Source organism: Parathielavia appendiculata, assembly GCF_033297405.1.
Source record: "Parathielavia appendiculata strain CBS 731.68 unplaced genomic scaffold N657scaffold_8, whole genome shotgun sequence".
In the NCBI taxonomy this organism is placed as follows: Eukaryota; Fungi; Ascomycota; class Sordariomycetes; order Sordariales; family Chaetomiaceae; genus Parathielavia; species Parathielavia appendiculata.
This window is the reverse complement of record NW_026944227.1, coordinates 1,327-23,825: the sequence shown is the minus strand read 5'-3', so window position 1 is coordinate 23,825 and position 22,499 is coordinate 1,327. Positions and strand designations below refer to the sequence as shown.

General features: G+C 56.3%; 8 protein-coding genes across 8 annotated transcripts; 4 read left to right on the top strand and 4 right to left on the bottom strand.

The window, feature by feature from the left end:
- The first annotated feature begins 37 nt into the window (after positions 1-37).
- Positions 38-3,237, top strand: N657DRAFT_646230 (uncharacterized protein). Its single transcript, XM_062793082.1, has 4 exons — positions 38-511; positions 567-803; positions 868-1,388; positions 1,442-3,237. The coding sequence occupies exons 1-4, from the start codon at positions 277-279 to the stop codon at positions 3,032-3,034; spliced, it is 2,586 nt and encodes an 861-aa protein (XP_062646290.1). The 5' UTR covers positions 38-276; the 3' UTR covers positions 3,035-3,237.
- Positions 3,238-3,918: 681 nt separating this feature from the next.
- N657DRAFT_575025 (root hair defective 3 GTP-binding protein) lies at positions 3,919-6,695 on the top strand (the record flags this gene model as incomplete). Its single annotated transcript, XM_062789074.1, has 4 exons — positions 3,919-4,010; positions 4,102-4,551; positions 4,612-6,344; positions 6,406-6,695. 4 exons carry the CDS (start codon positions 3,919-3,921, stop codon positions 6,693-6,695), a joined length of 2,565 nt encoding a protein of 854 aa, XP_062646289.1.
- N657DRAFT_646228 (ribonuclease H-like protein) lies at positions 6,406-8,099 on the bottom strand. The gene has a single exon (XM_062793081.1). The coding sequence runs from the start codon at positions 7,975-7,977 to the stop codon at positions 6,898-6,900; it is 1,080 nt and encodes a 359-aa protein (XP_062646288.1). The 5' UTR covers positions 7,978-8,099; the 3' UTR covers positions 6,406-6,897.
- A 181-nt stretch (positions 8,100-8,280) lies between these two features.
- On the top strand, positions 8,281-10,962 carry N657DRAFT_620335 (uncharacterized protein). The gene is made up of 3 exons (XM_062790585.1): positions 8,281-8,697; positions 8,762-10,540; positions 10,607-10,962. Exons 1-3 carry the CDS (start codon positions 8,454-8,456, stop codon positions 10,792-10,794), a joined length of 2,211 nt encoding a protein of 736 aa, XP_062646287.1. The 5' UTR covers positions 8,281-8,453; the 3' UTR covers positions 10,795-10,962.
- A 266-nt stretch (positions 10,963-11,228) lies between these two features.
- N657DRAFT_691036 (uncharacterized protein) lies at positions 11,229-15,941 on the bottom strand. The gene is made up of 4 exons (XM_062797081.1): positions 15,718-15,941; positions 15,068-15,443; positions 14,817-14,909; positions 11,229-11,830 (listed from the first exon to the last, which is right to left on the bottom strand). Exons 1-4 carry the CDS (start codon positions 15,727-15,729, stop codon positions 11,652-11,654), a joined length of 660 nt encoding a protein of 219 aa, XP_062646286.1. The 5' UTR covers positions 15,730-15,941; the 3' UTR covers positions 11,229-11,651.
- Positions 15,942-16,025: 84 nt separating this feature from the next.
- On the top strand, positions 16,026-17,721 carry N657DRAFT_646224 (Ketosamine-3-kinase). The gene is made up of 3 exons (XM_062793080.1): positions 16,026-16,476; positions 16,771-17,497; positions 17,569-17,721. Exons 1-3 carry the CDS (start codon positions 16,290-16,292, stop codon positions 17,684-17,686), a joined length of 1,032 nt encoding a protein of 343 aa, XP_062646285.1. The 5' UTR covers positions 16,026-16,289; the 3' UTR covers positions 17,687-17,721.
- A 281-nt stretch (positions 17,722-18,002) lies between these two features.
- N657DRAFT_719352 (uncharacterized protein) lies at positions 18,003-20,478 on the bottom strand (the record flags this gene model as incomplete). The annotated part of the gene is made up of 5 exons (XM_062797505.1): positions 18,003-18,657; positions 18,696-19,516; positions 19,542-19,692; positions 19,780-20,346; positions 20,419-20,478. The coding sequence occupies 5 exons, from the start codon at positions 20,476-20,478 to the stop codon at positions 18,466-18,468; spliced, it is 1,791 nt and encodes a 596-aa protein (XP_062646284.1). The 3' UTR covers positions 18,003-18,465.
- A 747-nt stretch (positions 20,479-21,225) lies between these two features.
- N657DRAFT_575335 (uncharacterized protein) lies at positions 21,226-22,168 on the bottom strand (the record flags this gene model as incomplete). Its single annotated transcript, XM_062789098.1, has 3 exons — positions 21,226-21,553; positions 21,621-21,794; positions 21,864-22,168. The coding sequence occupies 3 exons, from the start codon at positions 22,166-22,168 to the stop codon at positions 21,226-21,228; spliced, it is 807 nt and encodes a 268-aa protein (XP_062646283.1).
- Between the last annotated feature and the right edge of the window lie 331 nt (positions 22,169-22,499).

Below are 22,499 nucleotides of genomic sequence, written 5' to 3'. Positions count from 1 at the left end.
TCAAAGCTATGACCTCACTGCTGAAAAGGACGGCCAACTCTCAAGCAAGAACCCACCCTACCTTAGGCTTACACGCTGCCGCCAGTGTCTCCGCATCGGACGAGTTCTCAAAAACCCCCTTTCCATCAGGGACCGCATGCACAGCCACATTTTCCCTGGCTTCCGGGTTATCACGTCACCTTGTCGAGCTTGTTCATCCCATCGTCCGAACTCGCAAGTCATCGACTGAACACAAGACGCTTCGGTCAGCACATTCTTGAAGTCTGCCATGAAGCCATGACACCGGGGCGAGCCCAGTTCTGGCCGGCGGTCCGTTATGGGTCGAGGGTATCATCTTCGACGCCGGCAACATGCGTTCTCAGGCACCGGTTGTCTGCCACTGCGGCGATAGATCAAAGAAGGCGTCCGGTTCGGCGATGGGAGAGCACCTCAACCAGTGCAGGAAGTGTGGGCAGCGACAAGACCGGGCATATCGAGGCCAAGCCCAATGAGGCGATCCTCTTCGTTGACAGTAGGTCATGTATCCGAGCAGGCAGCTTGTCTCACTGCTCTAATCGCCTCGCTAGACCTCTTTCCCCTCAAGCTCAGCTCGGTATTGTTTTGGAGGCCATGGGAGACCACCGAGCTCCTCAGGCGGTTTGACAGCGCGTCCATGAGCTTTCTCGATCCCATCAGCCTTGTCAAGCGGGCAATTCCCGAGAGCAGTCCGATCAAGGTCACCGAGATCTTACCGCGGCTGAAGGAAGGCGGAGCCTACGTCAAGTTCAACTATCCTGCTACCATGTCGGCTGCGCAAATCGAAGGTTCTGCCAGTCTCTAGTTTTCTGGGCCCACTCTCCATGTCTGTGATGCTGACTTGCCGTGCAGATGAATTGGTCAAGTCTCTCGACCAGAACCCCATCAAGCCGTGGTTCAACCCCTTTCGCGGGATCAAGACGCGTCTCGTATTAGGCCGCCCCTGGCTCGAGGACCTCTATCGTCTCCCAAAGACCCGCCTCAGGATTGAGTTTGTTCCCGCCAAAGACTCGGACCCACCCCCCGAGCTGTCACAGGAGTCCTTGTACAGCCTGTTCCGCCGCTACGGCAAGATCAGCGACATCACTTCTCAGCCTCCAGACTCCAAGATACTCCCAAAATTTGCATATGTCGACTTTGTTTTGGTCCGCGACGCAATCATGGCGAGGAATTGTATGCACGGCTTCGTCCTCCAAGAGGAGGGCACCAAGAGTGCGACCCGGCTCCGGCTATCTTTCGAGCACCGAGTGAAGCCCCATCACATCTGGAACTGGATCACCAGCCACCCGAGGATTGTCATTCCCATCGTTGCTGCCTTTTTAGCAGCCTTCACTGTCGCCGTGTTCGACCCCATCCGCGAGTTCTTTGTCAAGGCATACCTCCTTGCCCTGCCCCACCCAAGTCGGCTCGCTAACTTGTCACCCAGATCCATGTACAAAAGTCTCTCGAGTTCACTAATAGCAAGCTGTATAAATGGTTGAAGCGCCAAACCTCAGACATCCTTGCCTTCCGCAAACACAAGAACGACGATGCTGGCCTCAATGCTTTGTTCAAACACCGCAAGGATCTGATCGACTCGATCGAGAACAGCCTGCTTGAATCCGTCAACACATTCATCGTCGTCCACGGTCCACGCGGTTCCGGCGGCCGAGAGCTCGTCATGGAGCAGGTGCTCCAGGGGCGCCCCGATGTTCTCGTGCTGGACTGCAGGCCGGTCGTGGAAGGACGGGGCGAGGCAGGCACCATCAAAAAGCTGGCAAACCAAGTTGGCTACCGCCCTGTCTTCTCGTGGACCAACAACATGAGCAGCATGCTCGATCTCGCCATACAAGGCACCACGGGGGTCAAGGCTGGCTTCTCGGAGAACCTCGAGTCCCAAATCGTCAAGATTCTGCAGACCACCGCCTCGGCCCTCAAGCAGGTCTCGCTAGACGGCCGAAAGAAAAGCGACAAGGACGCCAATCTCACAGACGATGCGTACCTGGAGGCTCACCCTGAACGGCGGCCCGTTGTCATCATCGATAATTTTCTACACAAAGGCGATGAAAAAGCTATAATATACGATAAGATATCCGACTGGGCTGCTGCCCTGGTGCAATCCAACATTGCCCACGTCATCTTTTTGACTAACGACACGTCCTTCTCCAAGCCTCTCTCAAAGTCACTCCCAGACCGCGTCTTCCACCAAGTTACCTTGGGTGACCTGTCACCTAGCGTGGCAAAGCACTTTGTCATCTCACAGCTTGAACCAGACAAGAAGGAATCCGATGAGGCGGACGACAACTTGCCAACCCTGACCGAGAAGCAACGCCGCCAAGACCTCCAAGAGCTCGACGAGTGCATCGAAGCCCTCGGCGGCCGCCTGACCGACCTGCAAGTTCTCGCGCGCCGACTCAAGGTCGGCCAATCCCCTAAGAAGGCTGTCTCGGACATCATCGACCAGAGCGCCGCCGAGATCCTGCGCATGTTCCTCCTCGGCGGCAACAACAATAACAACAACAAGGGCGCTGCGGGTGAAGGCGACAAGAAGTGGTCGACGGAGCAGGCCTGGTACTTGATCAAGGAGCTCGCCGCCAGGGAAACCCTCCGGTACAACGAGGTTTTACTCTCCAACACCTTCGCGTCGTCCACCACGCCGGGCGCCAACAGCGCCGAGGCTGCTATCGAGAGCCTTGCTAACGCGGAACTGATCACCGTGAAATCGGTTCACGGCCGGCCCGCCACCATCCGCGCTGGTAAGCCTGTGTATCAGGCGGCTTTTGCTAGTCTTGTTGAGGATGCGGTGGTGAGGGCGCGGATGGATTTGGCGCTGCTCTCAGAGCTGGCAAAGATCGAGGCCAAGAACATTGACAGGGCTGAGACGGAATTGAGTGTCCTTGCGGCGCTGCCGTCGCAGCCGTACCAGGCTGCCGAGAGGGTGAATTATTTGTTAGCGAAGCTGCAGGCTAGCCAGCAGAAGATTGTGGCGTATGAGAAGGAGATGGAGGGGTTGAAGAAGGTGCTGGCTGAGGAGTCTTGAGGAGGGGAATGAGCGGTTTGAATGTCTATCGTACGTTTGCAGCGCTTCATATGGGTTGATGATGTGTGCCATGGTTGATGGTTCTCTCGTGAGGCATTGCTTTGGATACCCTTTTCTGTGTGTATCTGTATATTTAAGCGGCTGTTGCATTCTAAAGTCCTGAGGCATGGTATTAACAAGTTAAGTCTGAATCTTGAGCAGACTCTGTTCTCTTTTTTCTTTTTTAGGCCCGCTGCTCTGAGAATCAAATGCTCGAACACATGCTCCATGCAAAGACCAAGTGAAGACCAACGGCAGGCAAAAGCAAGTACAGTGAGTAGGCCTCTGCCTCTGTCAAAGTAAGTTCATTGCGAGAGAATATCCGAGTGAGAATCGTCCGCTCTCGCTGTCGCTTTAAGATTCGCAACAAGGATAACGGGGATGTCCAAATTGTAGTTCTATACTAGGCCGAAGGATGCCATGGGTGGCTTGGGAATCAAATGCACATGCTGTCTTTGACCCATCATCAGCAACGATGCCACAGCTGAGACGAACGGTTTTGGTTGTGTCGTTGCCGTGGGAAGTGTTCCTTGGAGAGAGAGTGTGCAGCCAGCTGAGGAAGACATCATCCGACCCTGTCGGGTTTGATCCTCAGCAGCCAATCATCGGCATTGTGCAGCGCAGCGGATTCCGCGGTAACCTCTTTTGAATTAGTAGTTTCCGCCCCCTTAAGCCTAAGCAAGACCGCATGGGTATGTCACAAGCCCGGTCGCATCCGTGACGCCTGCATCATGACATGTTTGCCGCGCCAGATTTAGGACAAGAACCATTAGATATTCTTTTCTCCTTTCGCTCGTACGCTGCACTGTACTACCAGCCAGGAGTTAGAGAAGAGCGACGTCGCCATGAATGGCCACTTTGCGGCGGTCGGCAACGGGCCGACTGCTCAGCAGTATGAGCACGGCATCCAGGTCATCAACGAGGACAAAGCATTCAAGTTGGTCACGTCCATTACCCCGGCGGCAACATAGCCGCAAAGCCGGAGGGAGGAAAGACACATAGCTGACAAACGCCCTTTAATTTCGCAGCACGAACCTCAATGAATACCTCAACGAGACTCACGTCGCCGAGGCCGGCTTCAACTACCATCTCATCTCCGTCTTCGGGTCGCAGTCGACGGGCAAGTCGACCCTGCTTAACCACCTCTTCAAGACCGAGTTCAGCGTCATGTCCGAGTCGCAGCGCCGCCAGACTACCAAGGGGATATGGTTGTCCAAGAACAAGAGGGCCAGCAGAGAGGGCGACGCCACGGCAATGGCCGACAACATCCTGGTCATGGATGTCGAAGGCACCGACGGCCGCGAGCGCGGCGAGGACCAGGACTTTGAGCGCAAGAGCGCGCTGTTTGCCCTGGCCACGAGCGAGGTCTTGATTGTCAACATCTGGGAGCACCAGGTTGGTCTTTACCAGGGCGCCAATATGGGATTGCTCAAGACTGTGTTTGAGGTCAATCTGCAGCTGTTCCTCAAGGACAAGCAGTGAGTCAGGTTTTGGCATGGTCCCTCTCCCTGTCTTGGAGGTGCTGACACGACATCTAGATCCCGGACAAGGTCCCTCCTTTTCTTCGTCATCCGTGACCACATCGGAAACACCCCCCTGGCCAACCTGCGCGACACGCTGATCCAGGACCTAACTAGAATTTGGTCGACGATCTCGAAACCCCAGGGGCTCGAGAATTCCAAGATTGAGGATTATTTCGACTTTGCCTTCGCAGCGCTGCCGCACAAGATTCTCCAACCCGACAGGTTCCTGGAGGAGGTCGACAAGCTGAGCACCCGCTTCACATCGGGCCACCGCTCCGCCAAGGACCAAGAGTTCGTAGGCGGCGTCTTCCTACCTGAGTATCACAGGAGGATACCCGCCGACGGCCTGTCGGTGTACGCAGAAGGCGTGTGGGACCAGATCGTCAACAACAAGGACCTGGACCTGCCGACGCAGCAAGAACTCCTCGCCCAGTTCCGCTGCGACGAGATCTCCCGCGAAGTCCTCGTCGAGTTCGACGCCGTCATGGCCCCGCTCGAAGAGCAGCAGACCGAAGCCACGCGCCTCGGCAAGCCCACCGTCCTACCTGATCTCGGCGCCACCGGCTCGCGCGCCCGCGACAAGTGCGTCAAGGCGTTCGAGACGCAGGCCAGCCGGTACCACAAGGGCGTGTACACGACCAAGCGCAGCGAGCTCGAGAGCAAGATCGACACGCGCCTCAAGGCGCTATACCAGGCGCAGCTGGCGGCGGCGCACAAGGCCGGCGTCGCGGCGTTCAGCGAGGCCGTCACCAACGCCGTCAAGGCGGGCCAGAAGGCCGGCGGGGCGTACGAGTTTGCCGAAATTGTCGAGAAACAGAAGAAGAAGACGCTCGATATCTTCCGCAAGGAGGCGCAGAGCCTGCTGATCCAGGGCGTGGCGTGGACAAACTTCAAGCCGCAGTACAGGCTGTTTGAGAAGGAGCTGGACGAGGTTAGCGCGCGCCTGCGCAAGGAGGAGATGAGGCGGCTCGCGATCCGGGTCGAGAGATGGGTCAAGTCACGTCTGGGCGATGCCATTGGCCTCGAGTTCAACAAGCTGGGATCCGGTAGGGGCGGGTCTGGCGCGCCCGACGATGGCGAGAAGCCCCCGTCGGAGAAGGATCTGTGGGATCGCGTCTGGAATGCCTTCATCGGCATTGTCAGAGACGCCGAGACGCGGTTTGCCGATCGGGCCAAGAGTTTCGAGGCCAGCGCCGACGAGGTTGAGGTTGGTCTCTGGCGGCTGCGGCGCAAGAGTTGGGTTGCCCTCAGGGAGAAGATTGAAGAGGAGATGATGGAGAGCAACATCCTCATGAAACTCCGGGAGAATTTTGAAGACAAGTTCCGCTACGACGAGGAGGGCGTGCCCCGCATTTGGCGCCCGAGCGACGACATCGAGGGTGTCTACACCCGCGCTCGCGAATCCACGCTGGGGCTGGTCCAGCTGCTGGCTAGGTTCAGGCTAGCCGAGACGTATGCGCCGCCGGACCTACCGGGCTTTGTCGGTCCTCAGCCTGCGGGCGCTGAACCTGAGGACGAGGAAGACCTGGTTCCCATTGGCGGTGTGGACGAGGAGGAGGGCAAGAGCCTTGAGGAGGAAATGACGGTGCTCAGCGAAAGCAAGCGGCAGGACCTGGTGGTCCGGTTCAAGAAAATGGCCGACGGCGTCTATGTCGAGGCTAAGAGGAGCGCCATTGGCGGCATCACGCAGGTGCCGCTCTACTTTTATGTCGTTCTTTTGCTTCTCGGCTGGAACGAGATTCTCATGGGTAGGGCGCTTCTCCTGTTTCAAAGCACGAAAAGACAGTTTTTGCTGACAAAAGAATCTAGTGTTGCGCAACCCAATACTTTGCATGCTTTTCTTGGTCATAGGCGGTGGCACCTATGTGACCTACACACTCAACCTTCTCGGCCCTATGATGCAAATGGCCAACGCAGCGTCCAATCAAGCCGTCGAGATCGGCAAGGAGAAACTGCGTGAATTCTTGGAGAGCAACGAAACGGTCCGACAGGCTATCACCATGCCGGCCAGGCAGCAGAGCAGTACCGGGATCAGCATGGATAGGCTGGATAGCAGGGGGAAGAAGACATACGAGGCGGGAGACGACGACGACATCTAGACATGATTCGGATGGGGTGTTCGAGCCGCGCCTTTGTGTTTTACATAGTTTTTGTTTCGTCGGTTGTTGCATCGGAGGCGGGGCAGTCGTTGAGTGCCACACAGGATATCTCTCTATCATTATCCGTACGCCCAAACAACTCCTCGAACGCCAGTACCTTTAGCCAATTATCCAGCAGTGGTCGCCAGTACACATTCGCAAATCAAAAAGCCTCTAGCCCGGCTGGGATGCTGAACCAGGTTCCGAGCTCGTCCCCGTCCCTTTCCTGATCCTTTGACACAAAGAAGTCGGTCACGCGATGGGTATCGATGTCCTCGTCGACCGGCCACTCCACTTTGACGCCGCCGCCCTTCGCCTGGGCCGCCTCCAACATGTCCTTGGCAGTACCCCAGCTAAACCTGCACTCGGGTCCCCAGCCAAACACAGGGTGCATGTTGCCCCTGAGCCAAGATACACATCTTGCGTCTGATGGATACCCGGAGCCCCAGGCCATCTTGGTTTCGGCTCCCTCCTCTTCTTCTCCGTCCTCTCCTTCTCCTTCTACCACTTCCCTCCTACCCCTAGCCCTCCACAACGTCTCCAGCGCGGCGTCCCGCGTGACCTTGGCGCACACGCTCGCCGCGCTGACGCAGGGGTACAGACTATCGGCCTTTTTGGCGACCGTGATCTTGGCCGTCGGGAAAATCCTCTCCAATCGCGCTTGGTATACGGCCGGCTGCCCGATCGTGTCGACGTAAATTTCGCGGATGTTCACCCCGCTCGCGTACACCCCCTTGATCAGTTCCACCGTCGCGTCCATGGCCTGCGCGTTGAGGTTGTATGCTGACCCCGCACCGGGCCGGAGCATCCCCGCGCCGATGTCCCGCGCGGAGAGCGCCGTGATAGCCCAGCCGCAGGAGGTGTGCAGCAGGTTGTCGGTGGAGGGGGTGCAAAGGGTTTGCATCAAGGAGGAGCGGACCGTGGGGGTGAGGACTTTGCTGTCATCGAAATGGTGGGTTTGGCGGAGTAAGGAGTCGGATAGGGGCAGCGGGAGGTAGAAGACGCCGTAGACCATGGGGCCGAGGACGGGGCCGCGGCCGGCTTCGTCGACGCCGAGGGCGCAGGGCGGGCCGGTGGTTCCTGGGGGGGAGGAAGGAGGAGGGAGGAGGGAGGAGGGAACGGGGGAGAAGTAGCTGTAGGAGTCGCCCGCGAGGAGGGAGGATGAGATGATGGAGGGCGGGATGAAGATGTTGGAGGGAGGCGTCTCGAGGGCGATGTCTTCGGTTTGTCGCGAGTCTTCCATGGTGAAGGTCTTATTTGGATTTCGTCTCGTGTATCGGATTGGTGAGCGAGATCGGTTAGGTCCAAAGTGAAACTCCAAGTTCTGTTCTACATTATTTTCTGACTGACGGAGGGTTATTGTGATGAAGCTCGAAATCCCTGTCATCCGCGGGAGGCCGAGCTGGACGCGTGCCTTCCGCAGCGGCACGCGTCACAGCTCCAGCCAACCACAGCCGCAGCTGCAGCGACAGGTGGGGCAGCCATTGTGTAGCGCCGAACAAAGTCCAAAGCAGTAAAACGCTGCCAAAGACACAACACGTCCAGTCCTCGTCACCCTTGGCTGCAAGTAAACAACAACGGCGTGCATTTCGCGAACACCGCCCAGCCCCATTTGTGCGGATATCGTCAGCCCAGCTTCCATTCCCAAAGATCCGTGGATTGCCGTCGATTACACGTCTCGTCGCAATTCGATTCTCACCGCGTACCAATACCGGCGAGATGGCGCCTCGACCGTCATTGGCGCGTCGCACCCTCGCGCCGCAAGGCGAACATATCTACGAGCTCGGCGTGGTAGGGAGGAAAACGGGTGTAACAGTCCCCGACTCGGGCATACGCGACGAGCATGGCATGGAACCCATCGAGAACCTCTTCTCCTCCCCAGCCAAGTCCGACCACGAGGAAGACCAGGCCGAAGCTTCGGACGATTACGGAAGCGGCGAGGAGGACATGGACCTCACTACAGGTATGGCCTTTCGCGCACATCAAGGCAAATAGCGGGCATCGCAAAGCTCTAACATTGGCCGCAGGATCTGGGCTCGGGCCGGAAACGTTTATTAACGGTCATGGGAGTAGGTTACCCGTACCGTCGCGCGTTCGCTCGCCAGCAAAGAAACTGCTCAATTCTCCTGCTCAACGAAACCGACTTATCGCGCGCAACTCATCGTCCCCAGCCCGCGGTGCCATCGTTAGAGATGACAGTTCCAGGTCCAGCAGTCAGCCTACAGGCGATCAAGCCGCAGCCAAACGCCGACTGAACTTCCAGAGTGTCGCAAACGGAGGTCCACACTCACTATCGCAGCCCGTGGCTAATGGCCGCCGCTTGCAGCCCCTACCGTATGATGACGATGAGGAAGAAGCTAGCGAACATGGAAGGGACGATGACGAGGTTAATGACTTTGTCGAGGAATCCATGGCCATTCTAGTAGACGGCGACAACGACTACGACCTTCCAGCGCCAGAGGCGGAGCCGGCGCAAAGCGAAGGCGAGGAGGAACAGATTTCAATGCTGGAAGACGATGACCCACCGGGCCCCGCCGCTCGGAAGAAACCCGGCCGGCCACCAAAGCAGAAGGAGGCCGCAGCAAGCAAGCCGATGAAAGCGCAAAGGAAGCCCAAGCCCGTCGTCGAGGAGCAGGAGGAGGACGACCATCAAGACGATGAGCACGGAGAAGCAGAGAGCCAAGAGGAGGAAGAGCCGACGGCTAGGCCATCAAAGCATGCTCCTGGAAGACGCGGACGGCCACTAAAGGCCGCCAACACCGCATCCGCAGCACCACAACCTTCCGCTCGCGCTTCTAAAAAACGGCGTTTGCTAGACGGGGAAGAGGTTGCAGCAGCCCAAGAGCGCTCACCCGAACCCCAACCCAAGCGCCAGCGTACCTCGCCCGCGACCACCTCCACCACCAGCAGGAAACCGGCGCCGCCTAAGAAGCCCGCCACTTCATCGACCTCGAACAAAGAGACGCCCGAACCACCAGCCACCACGAAACCCGCTGCCGACAAAGGCAAAGGCCGAAAGCGCAGATCCTCCGTCGCCGACCCGGGCGACGTCTCCCAGGTGGCCATCGCTCGCCGGCCGCCCCTCCCCAAATCCCGAGGCCTGCTCATCAACCGGCGCACCGAGGTCCCCGGTGACCCATCCTCGTCCATGCTCCGCACCCGGTCGGGGCGCACCTCGTTCAAGCCGCTCGCCTACTGGCGCAACGAGCGTGTCGAGTTCGAGAAGGACGAGGCAGAGGACGCGTTTGCGGGCGGACGGACTCACAAGCCGAAGAAGTTTGTTCTGCCTAGTGTCAAGGAGGTGGTAAGGGTTGACGAGCCCGAGCCGGAGGTCAGGCCCAAGTCTTCGCGCAGGGGTGGCGCTAAGCAAGGGGGGCTTGGGAAGCGTGGTAAGAGGAGGAGGAGTTCCCAAGTATATGATGAGGACGAGGATGATGGCCCTGCTGAGGTGTGGGAGCTTGACCCGGGAACTGTCACGGGCGAGGTGGTCGTCTGGCAGCCCGAGTACGAGTTCAGCCCGCCGGCGCCCAACGACCTCGTCAGCGTCATGGACAAGCAGCTGGCCATCAGCGGGGCGGCCATCAAGACGACCGAGGTGGTGGGCGGCGAGTTCCGGTACGCCAAGGTGTTTAGCGAAGGGTTCATTGGCGCGGGCGTGGTTGATTTACCGCCGGGGGCCATCAAGCGGCTCAAGAACTCGCGCAAGGTTTTCATGATTTTTTTTGTCCACGTTGGCCGGGTGCTGGTAACCGTTCAGGAGACGAGTTTCCGCATCAGCAAGGGTGGGATCTTTATCGTGCCCAGGTGTAAGCTTTTTGTCGGTTTTTACTCTTGTCAAGAACAGTTCGACTGACCATGCCTTTCTCTCACAGACAACGAGTACACAATAGAGAATGACTACGACCATGCCGCCCGCATCTTTTTTGCTCAAGGGCAAGAGATGCCGGCGAGCCTGCCACCGGAGCAAGACGCCGGGGGAAACGATGGGGACGGAGACGGCGACGTGGATGAGGAGGTGGAGGTTAGCGAAGGGGAAGAAGGGGGCAGTGGGGAGGAGTAGAATGGCTGCTTAACTGTATCATGTGAGGGCTGTGCAAAGTTCACAACGTACCATGGGAGTTTGCATGGAGGAGCGTTTGTGCTTTTGGTGTCAGGGTACGGCAACAAGTTCAGGCCGGTGAATCGAAGCGGATAGGAGCCGGCGACACCAGTAGTCAGTCAGTCGAGGAGATACCATTCTGACAATCAGACGAGGCGTGCTCACACTCTCTCATCCGGCTTGCTCACACCAAGGCCTGCTGCTGCTCTCAACACACCCAATACACAATGAAAGAAGTCAAACCCCGAACTCGTCCCTCTCTCAGCATCAAATCTTAGATTCGAGAGAACCAAGAAGTTGTGGAACTCGGGCTTCGGTTCCAGGTATTGCATCGACTCTTGGGGCTGAAGGGTTGGCTCTATCAAAGACTCCATCCAAAGCACTGTATAGTTAGGCATCTCTTGATTACGTGACATTTTCAATGACTTCAAAACAGCGTTGGTCGAATCCGAGGAGGACACCTTCAACCTCCTTATGAAGGGAGATGCAGAATCACCCTCAGATGCCCGCCTAAACCACACTCCAATCAAAACCCACCCATTTTCACTCTGCCATACTCTGTACCTGGAGAAAGTCGCGAGCGGATGGCATGAAGATAAGCTAAGGTGCCATGGGCAGTAGTCCCAAAAAGGCCCAGTGCCGCCAGGCAAAATTGGAACTGAACTCCATCCATCATCCATCCATCCATGCTTTTCCGCTTTGAACCCTCCGATCCCGTCCCAACTTATCCATCACCACGTGCAAGCAACCTCGTCCCACCTAGACATGACATACTCGCCTCCTGCCCACTTGGATAACTTCCTGATGCAGCGCCTGGGCTAGTTGTCGAAGCAGAGATGGCCACTCTTGTTGCCCCAGTCCATGTACAGCCAGTTCATGCTCGGCACCTTGTTGTTGTCCCGGCAGCCCTCGTTGGCCTCGATCGACCCGTAGACGCCGAAGTCGGTGTGCCAGTACCCGGAGCTGGTGCAGAAGCCCTTGGGGCGGAAGGTGATAACTTTGACTTCGAATCATTCCGCTGTTGCGAGGGTGGCGAGCGAGGAGGATAGGACGGCGATGGTTAGGAGGCGCATCTTAGGAGTTGTGAGGTAAGGTAAGGTATCTAGCTGGGCAGTTAGAGAGAGTCATAGGCCCCTAAGTCGATTGAACTTTGGTCGGGGCACGTGTTGCTTGGGTAGACTTCAGCTTCGAGAACCGCTGGATCTTTTTGAAGATGTTGGAGATGCTGGAGGGATTTTGTGGTCCAAAGTCAGGAGGGAGCGAGGTGTTGGAGAGTTCATATACCTAGTCCCCTACCCAACCCCAATTGTTGCTCTCCCTGATAATATCAAATGTCTTGAACTCGGCTTTGGGTTCACCAACTCTACGGAGCTGGATGCAAGCCGGGCCAACTCCGACTGGACACTGCGGAGGTGATCCTTTGGAAGACTTAGGACGTGTTGGGGGCTTATCCAGTCTTCTCGAGCTTTCAGGTCCAATGCTCTTGTGAAGGATACAGCCCAGACACCCTCATTGGCAAGTTATACCAAATTCATTCCCTGGCATGGGGGCGGTTTGGTGGGAGTTATGAGCATAGAGTCTCCTTATCAAAGATGTGCGCTGGAAAACGGCGTAGCAACCTGTTTATCAGGTAGGTAAGTGTGCAGGATACCTGAAACGGGAAGGTCGTCACCGCGAAACTAAGTTCCAGTTCATAACATTCAAGGTGCCCGGGCAGAAGCAAAGTTCTCACCGGCTGATCAAGGCTGTTCTCGATATCTCGTTGGGGCCGTTCTTGATGAATTTGGTGGGGCCCGTTGTCAATGGTTATAATGTTCTAGAACAGGCGCGTGGTGGCATCGGCGCTAAGGAACGGCACCGTGGTGGACTGTGTCGACCCGTCGACTGCTGCCTAAGGGAGTCGAGGGTCCCTTGGTTTCCCGCTCCGTGATCAGTCATACAGCCCGACAAGGTGTGATTGGCTTTGCTATACCGCATTGTACGTTGGCAAAGGGACATTGGGGGCCGGAAGCTCCGTCGGGTTGTTGGTTCTGAGCTGCATGACCCTCCCCAGCCACGTCAGGCCTCCTCTAGGGCAATATTGCACTTGGTGGACTTTGGCTTCGTCCCCTTTTGTCAATTGTCCTCTGAGACATTCCTGGGTTCCAAGCCTCCTCATTCGTGCCCACGGTCTCCTTGAGGCTGTGGGTAGGGTAGTTTCGTGATTGCCACTCCATGTGGCGACGGCGAGGTAGCTTGGGGTGGGCGACAAGATGGTTGATGTGGATGTGGATGTTTTGATGGAAAGGGCGTCGAGCATGGGCGGCAGCGCAGCCTGTTTTCCGTGCCGAGTGTAGTGATTTGTGTTATCTTGAGTTTGGGGTTTGGTTTGGGGGAAAGGGTGGCAACTTGACTGCGACTGTTGAGGATCTGGAGTCAACAAAATCTAGATTTTCCAATTTGTTTACATGTAAGGGTTGTGGTCTGGTTGATGTCGAGAAGATCCGCAATACTCCCCTCTCTGTATTAGTTGCTGAAAGTCAAGATCAAACCTTGCTTCCCAAGCTGGAGCTCTTTCTTGGTTACTCAAGTGTACTTCTTGTCTTTCGTCTTTACTAACCACCTGGGCATGGATGAACGGGCAGCAATTGGTTGAAAGAACATTCTTGCTTCAACTTGGAGCATATTTCACTCACAATTCCCGTTAAGCACTGTGAATGTCGATGGGGACAGAAACTCAAGAGAAATGCAAACCCTCTGAAGTCTGCCCTCTGCCCAACCAAAGCCCATGTCTTTCAGGATGTCACTCCTCCGATATCAGCCGCCTAAAGTGGCAAGGCATGACGACAGGCCATAGCTCACCCAGTAGTCAAGCATCATACACCAAAATTCGGGCGCTACAGGGCTCAGAATGTGAATGTAACTGACCAGGAGACCCGACTTCAAGATAGCTTTTTCTTGCCTCTCTTCCTCAAGTCAAACCACCACTCGATCACCCGCTGTTCTCCGCCCTCGGCATCAACACTGGTCCCTTTGCCCATTGTATGTCTAACATCATTTGGTATAGGTGTCGACGTCTGGCATGTGAGCGGGGACGATCTGCTACTCGGTTTGTAAGTAAGCAAGTCTGCAAGCATCACACCACAGTTCTGTAAAGCACTGACGACGCCGATAGTTGCTTTACACGATCGAAATCCTCTACATCATCACCCTCACCCTGGCCAAGATATCGATCCTGATCTTGTGCCTCCGCCTCTTCTCCGAGCGGACCGTCCGCGCCAACTGTCCGCGCCGTCATCTACGGCGTGCTCGCCTTCATCATCGAGGTCAACGTCGTTTTTACTCGGTGTACAAATCTTTCCAATGCATACCCTTCGAAGCCACTTGGGAGACTGGCGGCTGGGGTACGCGGTGCCGTTAGATTGCATCAACGGCAACGCCTTCGTCTTCGCTGGCGCGGTGCTCAACATCCTCCAGGAGTCGGTCATCATGATCCTTGCCCATTCCGGGCTGGCCCGCCTCAGTCTGTCGCGCTAGGCCAAGCTCAACGCCGTGGCCCTGTTCAGCTTCGCCACTGTTGGATCCTCGTGTCGTGCATCCGGGTTGCCTACATTATCCCCGTCAAGGACTCGCCCAACATCTTGTGGGACTACACCGACCGCATCATCTGGACCGACCTATGATTACATTGACTAGCACACGCAGACAGAGCCAATGACATGCGTTTTGAAGACACTGCGCTCGACGGTCTGGGTCCCAGAAGATAGAAACCAGGTGTCTGGCTTCAAGGGTGGATCATAGAAGCTGGGATACTTGAACCCTCCTGAGAAGAATGGCAACATAATCAAGTAATCAGCTTCAATTTCTTGAGTCACTTGAGTTTAACCTCCATCACTCCACTGATTTCCCATGCCAAACTTTAGATAGCTCGAGACAGAATGAAAAAGACACTAGGCGCTAAACCCGAGCTCCTCCCCTGCGAAGATGACCCCTAATGATCTCACGAGCCTCCGGGTCATCCACCTCGTCCACGTCAATCGTCACACCCCTCCGTTGCCTCTCCTTCAGACCCTCGTCATTGCCAGCGAACTCCCCGTCTGGCACCTTGCCAGTATACAAGTGCCAGATACTCAGCCCGAGGCATTACAAGTCATTCTCGATGGTACGAGGTGGCGGGTCCATCCCCATCAGCTCCGCCCCCCCCCACCCCCGGAGCCTATCGGGCGACGCGTAATGCCAGGTCGATTGCCCCAACTTCCAGAGGCCCTCGTCCTCTCTGTCAGAAACCGCCCCTTGGCGAAATCGCAAAGCCAGAGTTGTTGGCCTTGGCCTTGGTCGTGGTCGTGGTCGTCGAGAAGCACCATGTTCTCCAGCTTCAGGTTGCCGTGCATGATGCGTTTGTTGGCATGCAAGCGCTGCACGAGCCGAATCATCTGGTGCACCATGTCACAGCGTCGAGATGGCGGCAGGACCAGGCCCAGGGCCGGAGGCGGGTCCAGCCCGGCCCGGCCCGTCGGAGGGATTGACGGAGTTGCGAGATCCATCAGGAAGCACATGCATATGATCTCGCCGTCGAATGCCTTGAGCAGCACTCTGCCCCTGACTGGGACGGCGCAATCGCCGGCCGCCTCCTGGAGTTCGTATTTTCAAGGCGAGGCTCGGAGTTTGTAAACTATAGAGGGGCATCCTTTGACTCGGTAGAACATGCTGTTCCAAGTAATTACTAGGTTGGGCTTCTCGACTTTAATCGTGCTGCTATCAACGTCTGGTGGAACAGGGGGCCATGGCTCAGGCTTATCGTCGGGCACCGCTTATTTGGGTGAGCTGTCTCGTGTGTCTTTTGGTTGTGTATCTTGAGGACCGGTGGGGTCCCTGGCGGCGGAGGAGGAGAAGGCGGCGGCCTACCGGCTGCGGCATGATCTTGATCACTTCGAGCAGGGGACAGGCTAGCTTTATTTAATATAGAAGCAAGGTCGGCTTTGTTAAACGCAGAAGTGAGGTTGGCTTTGCTCGACTTGCCATGAGCAAGGATTGAGACTTTGACCGATGGCGAAGCTCAAGTGCATAAGGTAAGAGAAGTCGAAAGCGGAGTAGAGACGGATTGTTGCTTAGTTCAGGTTCGCAAGTAGGTTTGTGTTGAATCAAAGGTCGCGTCACGCACTATTTTTAGGGACTCGGGCACTCGGCTGCTCCCGACTGTAGTATGGGTACAACAAACAATCTCCCCCACTTCAAACCCCGTTCTGACCCTCTTCGTTCACCTCGACTCTGGTCTCCCAAGTCCGTTCACCACACTTGAATCCATTGCAACTGGAATAATTCCATGAGGACAACAAGACTGAGTTCCAAATATTCCCGTAGCTGACGCGCTTGTGTTTCGTTCTTCAATTAGAAGTGACCATTGACGTCACTCAATGTTCCAAGTTGCCGTCCATCGACTCCATTCCTAGCGTCATCTGCGCTCAACTCACCACCATATGGCGCCGAACGTGGACCCAGCGATCCTTGAGGCTCTGGGCCTGGAACCGACCAGCTCCAAGCTGGTTCCCATCGGCGGCTCGTCCTTCTGCTCGACCTACAAGTTAGTCGCCACGAACAATAGCGAGGACCTCTCCTTCTTCGTCAAGACGGGTATTGGTCCCGATGCCGAGATTATGTTCCGAGGTAGGTATTTGCTCCAAAACTCCCTTGACTCTCCCCGTTGTTTCGTTCCTTGATTAGTATCACTTCTCATTTCTCCCTTCCCCTTCTGTCGTTTGGAACATCCTGCTTTACTGCTTTACTCGTGAATTCCTTCCAGTTTCCGTCACCAAAGTTTCCTTTTGTAAGCAGTGTCGCAAGGCTACCTATACTATACAAGACTACCTATAATTGAGATGATTTTCCCATGCAATCTAACGCATGTAACCTCAACATCTCCTTCACTCAACTAGATCCCAAACTAACACCTTCCCCTAGGCGAATACACCTCCCTCAACGCCCTCCACTCCGCCGACCCGTCCCTCCACCTCTGCCCCCGCGCCCACGCCCACGGCCCCCTGCGCTCGTCCCCCGACAAACACTTCCTCGTAACCGACTACCTCGACTTCACCTCCTCCCCCCCTCCTGACGGCACAGGAACGGGCCTCTCGCTCGCAGCCAAACTCGCAAAACTCCACACCACGCCCGCCCCCATCCCCCATGACGAAGGGTTCTCAACCCCCCAGTTCGGCTTCCCCGTGCCCACCTGCTGCGGCGCCACGATCCAGTCCAACACCTTCACCTCGTCCTGGTCCCAGTTCTACGCCGAGCACCGGTTGCGGTCCATCCTGAGAGAAATCATGGGAACCCGCAAGAACGGTCCCGAGTCTAACTCTGACAAAGAGCTCGCCGACGCCGTGGAAAGAGTCGCCTCTGTCGTGGTGCCGCGATTGCTTGGGGAGGGGCATCTGAAAGGGGTTTATCCCGTGGTGGTGCACGGGGATCTGTGGAGTGGAAACCATGGGCGCGGGCGGATCGCGAATGAAGAGGGGGTCGAGGAGGTGGTGTTTGACCCGTCGTGTGTGTACGGGCACTCCGAGTATGAGTTGGGGATCATGCGCATGTTTGGCGGGTTTGGGAGCGGGTTTTGGAGGGAGTATGAGCGTTTGGTGTCCAGGGCGGAGCCGAAGGAGGAGTGGGAGGATCGCGTAACTTTGTACGAACTGTGAGTTGAAGTCTTTCTTTGTCTTGATGCTTGTTTGTGTGAGAGTAAGGCTTTGCTGATGAAGGTCACAGGTATCATCACCTCAACCATTACGCCTTGTTTGGCCGTGGATATCGGAGCGGTGCCATGTCTATCATGCGGAAGTTGATCTCCAAGTACGGAGGAGCTTCCGCCGCGCACCAGGAGTGAGGTGGTTCCAGGTTCCCACAACGGCATGACCAGGGCCAGCGTAACGTATTGTACAATACATAGAAACGGACTGGTTACCACAATGACTATTCGGGACTAGGCCCATGTGGTTGGCCGTGCCAGGAAAACAAACCTTGAGACCAGAGTTGGGCGATAAGAGCTTATTCAGTATTGAATTGCGCTAATTATAAGTGCGGTCTAGATCTTGAGCAGACGCTTCACTAGGTATGGCTGTCCATCCTGATCCCATAGCGCGAGCCGCAGCTCTAAGCCCATTGGCGAACCCCTGATAGACCTTTCCAGTCTCAGCGACCCTTCTTATGTACCGCCGAGAACGTTAATCCAAGCCCGCCCTTTCACCGTCGCAGGCGTAGGCATACCGGAACTTGACGTTACATGAGTTCAGCCGGCTATGCATGCTCCCTTGTTGTATGAAACCGATTTGCCCAATCGCAGCCTAGGCGGGTCGGCGGTGTTTCGAACCTGAAGTTTGTTAGTCGCTCTGAAAAATGAATCTTGTGTCACCAATGCTGGCTATGATGGCAGGAGATATACCTGGCAATCGTTCAAAGACTCCCATGGACCGGACCATCTCTGCCTGGCGGGTTCTCAATTGGCATAGTGCTCTGTGATGTGTCTTCAAAAGCTCGGGCAGCCGGTATGCTTTCCGTTCAGCTCCACGCAGTCAGTCGAAATGACTGTTATGCTGGCTGCTCTGAGTGAGGCGAGAGCTTCCTTGCTTGGGATGGAGACTTCGGCGCCAAGGTCGAGCATGAACCTCAGGGGTTAGATATTGGCGCGCTTGGTGGAACATGCGTAGAAGCGAGCCTTTCCGGCGTGAGTGGAACAGCCGCTGGCGCCTGAGCGAATGCCGGCACCCCCCGATGCAAGGGGTCCACGGGGGCCGCCCTGCCATCCTGGTAAATCATCATGGACGGAAAGCGGATGTTGACCCGAGAGGTTGTCAGTCTCTACCGCCAGCTACTGCAGACTTAAATGATGGGCTCACCTCGTTAACGATGTGGGCGTATTTCAGCCCGACTTCTTCAGCGATGAACCTGAGACGACCCCTCGCCCAAGTCCGCTGGTCTTCGGTCGAGAGGTCGTGGTTTTTGATGACGGTGAGGGACCAGAGCAAAAAGAGGGATGGCAGAGCTTTGTAGGAGCCCTCCTCGCCACAGGCGAATGCCGACAGGCCTGGCGTGCCAAGCGTCTTGCCGTTCATGCGCCAACCAAGATGGTACGGCACGGAAGCCAGGATGTCAGGGATGACGTCCTGGCAAACGCGCTTGGAGGTCTCATACTCGACCGTCATGCGGTAGTCCGCTGGGGCGCAAAGCCAGGCAGCTATCCGGATGTTGAGCGAGGCAAGGAGGAGGCGAGTGACACGCCCGATGTTCCAGGCCATGGCGGTGATGAAATCAGGGTAGATGTCGACACGGCCGGGGAAAACATCCATCTCGCCATAGCCACCATCCCGTCTCGAAACATCAATGTCGTGTTCCGATACCCAACAGATCGGTTGGAAGCGGAAGTCCGCCGGGATTGAGGCGAGCCAGCTAGCAATGCCATCACCCAGGATTTCCACACGCCGTGCTAGCTGTTTTGCCTGAAAGCACAGTTCTGATGACCGTAAACCATTGGCCAGAAGATGGTTCGCTTCCACTCGGAGTTCGCTAAACTCTAGAGCGAAGCGCTGACAGGTTGCAAAGACGGACGAGGTATCACCCGCAGACATCCACCAGTCGACCCCGAAGGGCAGTGGCAGACCAGACGAGAGCACACGAGAGATCTGCAATGTTGTCAGAATGGGCCCGCCCAAATGACTCACTCTGAGACCAGCTAGGAGGAAGACTTGCCAGATGATGTCGCACGGCTGAGAAAAGGAGACTCCCCATCCTCGTCTTACACATCTCGTCGCGACCTCGTGCTTTGACAATGTTGATGGCCCCGTCAATATGTGAGCGCCATGCCAGCATTCTGCTCTCCCTTATAGCGGTTATGCTCTTCGGGAGGGAGGAAGCGAGTTAACACAGGTTCGATCCCACAGGGACCCCCACAGCTTGCTAGAGAGGTAAAGGAGGTAAACGAACCTCGTACAAACACAGCAACAGAACCGCCGCCAGCGTAGAATCAGCGGTGGCCATGGCGGAATGATCCAGGGCCTTGTGCGTCTGGGCCAGAGCCAGCGTATGCTCTTTCAACGAGAGCTGCGGAAGATTGACGCCGTCAGCCTTAGCGCGGTTGCCCAGCAGCGCAAAGGCGCAGGCGTTGAAGGCATGGCGGAGCGCGCTGCCCGAAGGTTCTGTGTCCATTAACGGGAGCAAATATTCCATGAACCCGTGCGGCGCCACGCCCACCGACAGCAGGATGAAGTTGGAGGCAAAGTAGCATGATGCTCGGTGAGCGAGGGGGACGGCCAGTGCCGACCCGGGCGTTGGGCTCAAGCTCTGTCGGCGCCATGGCTGTGGCTCCTCGCGGACGAAAACTAATTGGAGGGAGTCCGTTGACTGCTGCTGGTGGACGGAGGCTGTCTTGCGCAAGCGGCGCAGAGTCGAGCCGGTCTGATCACGGTGGACAATCTCGAACTCGGGCCGGTACCCGCCGCATTCCCTCTTCGACTTCTCACATCGTTTGCACGTCGGCTTTCCCTCGTCGCACTATTCGAGGCGGATCAGATGGTGGTTGACTTCTTGAAGAAAAATTTCTTGAAGAAGACAACTGCTACTCACCTTGATGCGGCGTGCACGGCAAGTCCGGCAGCCTCGGGAGGGCTTCCCGCCGTAGACCATGGCAAACTGGCATGTATGTCGAAAACGAAATCGTCTAGCAGGAAAATCAACGCTTTGCTCTTCCGGATACGACAACAAGCTGCGTATCCTGACTGTGACTCGGGGTGCCGTCTCATAACTTGTGGACTTGTCACAGACGACATGTGGATGAGACATTCGAGTCCTCAAACACAGCCCACGGACCTCCTGCGCAGCAAAACCCCACAGCGGCCCAGCAAACAAGTAGAAGGCGAGGAGGCCAATCACGTCAAAAGACCGGACCGCTAGGGGCCTCGGCAAGTGGTCGATCATTTCGCCAAGATCAGGCCAGGCCACGGGTTGGAGAAGTTGACAGCTGAGTGGGTCGAAGCTGTGTCACGGACATAAGGGCTGAATCATCTGAGAGGAATGCCCAGGGATCTTTGTTTCCATGTTCCTATAAGAGATACACCTCGAGGTAAAGGGGTGGTGAAATCTGCGTGTTCAGCCCTGTGGGTCGGGTGAGAATACTCCGAGCACCCTCGCTGGTGGCACTTCTCGCAGATCGCTTTGATCTGATAACCAATGCCAAGACACAAGGCATCACTCCTCCACGCCAAGACACTTGACACTAGTCTTGTCCTTAGCTTCGGAGTTCTCTTCAACTCCGTCGTCCTCGGAACTGTCAGTAGTCAAGTCCTTAGGATCGTCGGGGAGGTCATCTCGGAGACCCCGTAGGTGTTCAATGACAGTCCGCTGCTGGACGACGTCGTGGGAATGGTCGGGCTCCTAAGCCGTTCTTGTTTCCTGGATTCGTGTATCGTGGCAGCGGCGATCGAAAACCTTGAATTCAAAAATGCCCAGCAACCTGTCCCGAGCTTGCGCCAAGTGGGCCTGGGCTTGTTTCATGCGTGTCGGCATTGAGGCGGTCGGGAGCGAGTCTATCTTGGCGCGAACAATGAGGATCCAGAACGGAGCAAAGGGTTTGAGTGACGCCAGATCTGGAACCTGCGCCGAAGGATCGGCATCCAAGGCGAGTTGGAACATCCGGGTCAAGGAATACTCGACGCCATTCAGCCACCAGCTGTACGACTCCTCGATTATGTTGGATGTAGCCCTGAAGATGCAGCAAATGATTAACACCAACCCACAACGGCAAGACAGGTCTAATCAGTCACACGAACCTGAACTTGTTGGCGGCAAGGATGGTCTGCGCATCTTGGTCGGCGATGTCGAGAACCCTGCGTTGGGTGATGAATGGGAACTGCGGGTTCTGTGGATCAGGCAGATCGGTCCACCTGAGAGCGCAGGGCTGGCCGGAATCAGATCCGGCAGGGGCGTTGGATGCCGCTTCTCCCCTGTTCGCATCACGCGGCTTGTGTGTGAGCGACAGCTGGAGCCAGCGTTTCGTTGGACAGGGGACCTACCCGGCTGCGGCATTAGGAGCTTTCTTCTGGGCCTCGTCTGTGATGTCGGTGCGCATCTGCAAGATGAATGGCTGCTTGGCAAGGATTTGGTGCAACTCATGCCATTGAGGCGCGGTCGGCCTGCGCTCCTTCTGTATTTGCTTGATGGTGGGAAGGCCCTTGGCGGCCGTGTCGTGGAGTTCGTAATGTTGGACTCGGGTGATCTGGTGCCGCTCACGCATTTCGGTGAAGCCGCCTAGAAGCGCGCGGGCCTTTGCTGCATCGGTGTCGCCGACAATAGCGCTCATGAAGAGCTCGTACGACATTGTCACCAAAAGTGAATCCGTTCCAATCGAAAGAAACGGGAAGAACCGTGATTGAAAGGTACAAGACCACTGTATGTGCTACATGCACTTTGTCGATGGCTGGTTGCTCTAGCTCTGATGTTTAATAGAGAATCGGAGGTTTGGTGGGTTCATGGTCTTCAACGTTAGGTAAGGTTATGAAAATGGGTTTCAGCCGATGCCAAGGTCTCCAGTTGGATGGATGGAATTTATTTCGCCCGGAGGCACGAAGCCTAAAGGGCCTTGGCACGCTCCACATGGACAAAAAAAAGGGTACTCCAAAATCGGAATCCCCCCCCCACCGATTCAGACA

Bases quoted from the DNA above. Each gene is read 5' to 3' on its own strand.
- N657DRAFT_646230 (XM_062793082.1), top strand. From the start codon at position 277: ATGACACCGGGGCGAGCCCAGTTCTGGCCGGCGGTCCGTTATGGGTCG. The intron at 512-566 runs GTAGGTCATGTA...TCGCCTCGCTAG, and splicing joins GGCGATCCTCTTCGTTGACA to ACCTCTTTCCCCTCAAGCTC. The intron at 1,389-1,441 runs GCATACCTCCTT...CTTGTCACCCAG, and splicing joins TCCGCGAGTTCTTTGTCAAG to ATCCATGTACAAAAGTCTCT.
- N657DRAFT_646228 (XM_062793081.1), bottom strand. From the start codon at position 7,977: ATGGAAGACTCGCGACAAACCGAAGACATCGCCCTCGAGACGCCTCCC.
- N657DRAFT_620335 (XM_062790585.1), top strand. From the start codon at position 8,454: ATGGCGCCTCGACCGTCATTGGCGCGTCGCACCCTCGCGCCGCAAGGC. The intron at 8,698-8,761 runs GTATGGCCTTTC...CATTGGCCGCAG, and splicing joins GGACATGGACCTCACTACAG to GATCTGGGCTCGGGCCGGAA. The intron at 10,541-10,606 runs GTAAGCTTTTTG...TTTCTCTCACAG, and splicing joins GATCTTTATCGTGCCCAGGT to ACAACGAGTACACAATAGAG.
- N657DRAFT_691036 (XM_062797081.1), bottom strand. The intron at 14,910-15,067 runs GTTGGGGCAATC...GCAAGGTGCCAG, and splicing joins GAGGACGAGGGCCTCTGGAA to ACGGGGAGTTCGCTGGCAAT. The intron at 11,831-14,816 runs GTGAGATCATTA...TCGAAGTCAAAG, and splicing joins GGTGGATGACCCGGAGGCTC to TTATCACCTTCCGCCCCAAG.
- N657DRAFT_646224 (XM_062793080.1), top strand. From the start codon at position 16,290: ATGGCGCCGAACGTGGACCCAGCGATCCTTGAGGCTCTGGGCCTGGAA. The intron at 16,477-16,770 runs GTAGGTATTTGC...ACCTTCCCCTAG, and splicing joins TGCCGAGATTATGTTCCGAG to GCGAATACACCTCCCTCAAC. The intron at 17,498-17,568 runs GTGAGTTGAAGT...TGAAGGTCACAG, and splicing joins CGCGTAACTTTGTACGAACT to GTATCATCACCTCAACCATT.